This window comes from Phalaenopsis equestris, unplaced genomic scaffold (assembly GCF_001263595.1).
Source record: "Phalaenopsis equestris unplaced genomic scaffold, ASM126359v1 Scaffold000002, whole genome shotgun sequence".
NCBI lineage: Eukaryota > Viridiplantae > Streptophyta > Magnoliopsida > Asparagales > Orchidaceae > Phalaenopsis > Phalaenopsis equestris.
In genome coordinates this window covers 8,205,712-8,207,628 of record NW_018164444.1, presented here as the reverse complement: position 1 = coordinate 8,207,628, position 1,917 = coordinate 8,205,712, and the positions used below count along the sequence as shown (strand labels likewise).

General features: G+C 40.4%; 1 protein-coding gene across 1 annotated transcript; it reads right to left on the bottom strand.

Annotated features, from left to right (window-relative positions):
• Window positions 1-46: 46 nt before the first annotated feature.
• Window positions 47-1,334, bottom strand: LOC110033493. Its single transcript, XM_020737491.1, has 2 exons — window positions 616-1,334; window positions 47-431 (listed from the first exon to the last, which is right to left on the bottom strand). The coding sequence occupies exons 1-2, from the start codon at window positions 1,217-1,219 to the stop codon at window positions 295-297; spliced, it is 741 nt and encodes a 246-aa protein (XP_020593150.1). The 5' UTR covers window positions 1,220-1,334; the 3' UTR covers window positions 47-294.
• Between the last annotated feature and the right edge of the window lie 583 nt (window positions 1,335-1,917).

Genomic DNA, 1,917 nt, shown 5'->3' with positions numbered 1-1,917 from the left:
CTTTCCCTCTCTACTCCTATCTGAATGTCAGCATATCAAAGTTGTATTTTTCTTTCAGTAGTGCTCTTCAATTACGCGTCAATCCACACAAAAACAAGTAAAAGCATGAATAGAGATCACAGATGACAAAATACTTCACCTAACTTGGCCATAATGTTCCACTGAATTTACATTATAGCTTCCTAAATGGCTTCAAAACTAGTTTATTCTGTACACAGGAAGGCAAGTAGGCCAACAACTGGTTTCCACTTGCACTCACTACCAAAAGCCAAACACATTTCCATTCAAAATCAATCACAAATTCTTGCTATCCAAGTTTTGTCTACACACATTAAGTTTAACAGTCAAATTGCTTAGAACCTCTGTGAATGAAGGCCCAGATTGAATTCTCAGCAGCTGCATCCTGTAAGGTATTAGTAAATACCTCAAACCTGCAACATAAATAAGCCATTAAAATCTCCAACTATAAATTTTATGTAAACGCATAAGAATTGTTGTGCATGTATGTAAATGCCCATATCATCTTTCCTGAATAAAAAAAATTAACGGTCTTCGATGTCATTATAATAAACTTCAATATTAAGACTAAAATTGTTTTTCAGCCGAAATGCTTACCGGCGATGCACATGGAGCGGTACAGGAGCGACGTATAAGCGCCACCCTTAGTAGCCATTTGGGGCCTCTCCAAGCACGCAAGAAAAGCCAAATCAGCCTTGAGGAGCTTGCTCTGATCATGGGTGTCGTACCCGATATCATGACAGTAGCAGCAGAAGTCAAGCCAATCAATGGGGCGGCGATCCCAAAGCATAGAGCCGCCTGCCTTCCCGCTTGACCAATTAGGGCCGCAGTAATGGCCGTAGCGAGGGAAGAGCTGAGAAAGGAAAGCACGAGCGCCGCTGTGCCATGGAACCCTTGCGACGTATGGCCGGAAACGCGGTACGGCGCAGCCGGGCTCCGGCGGCCACGTGCGAACGGGACGCTGGTAAGGGGCGGGACAGGCGGCGGTGAAGGGGAGAACGGATTGGAGCGATTTGAGAAAGATGGTTCTGAGATCTGAGAGTGAGTTGGATTTGGATTCGGGTGGAGATTGGGGAGGAAGGGAAGATTGGGAGGTGGGTAGTTTGCCGGGGAGCAGGCGGAGAAGGGAGGGGAGCCCTAGATGGTGCGGGAGGCGGAGATCAACAGTGGGAGGAGACCAGCTAGATTTGTCGGCTCCCATAGTCCCATTCGAGAGCCGCAGCCGAGAGAAGGGGAACACCTGAATCCTGGGGATGGGGTTGGGGGAAGTGAAGCAAGCGGCAGCGTTTAGATAGGGACGAAGAGGATTTACACTGTAAGTGCATATCCATTCATAAAATTAATATATCCTGAATATGAATTTATTATAAAATGATATGATATTAATTAATAAAACAGTAACAATTACTTGTTTTAAAAATGAATTATACTAAATTTATGAACTATTATTTGTTAATATTTTAACAGAAAATCGCGCAGGATATGACAAGAAAAATTTATCCTCTATAATTAGATTATGCGCTATATTATTATAAGGTGTTCCAATAGGAGCACTAGAAAGCAAAAAATGATAATATATGTAAATAGGAAATTTTAGATATGAGATAATGTATTTCAACATATGAAAATATTGGGGTCAATCATATAAGCTTTCAGATAATGTATTTCAACATACGGTCAATCATATAAGCTTTCAGATAATGTATTTCAAGATATGAAAAATTTAGTATTTCAACATAGATATGAGATAATGTATTTCAATATATGAAAAATTTGAGGTCGCGTAGGAGAGGAAGAAGAAGAAAAGTCTATGTGTTAAGGTTGTTGACCGAATCATATAAGTGAAATTAATACTCTTTTAATTAAGTTATTTAATAAAGATTTTATGTGTGTGTGTGT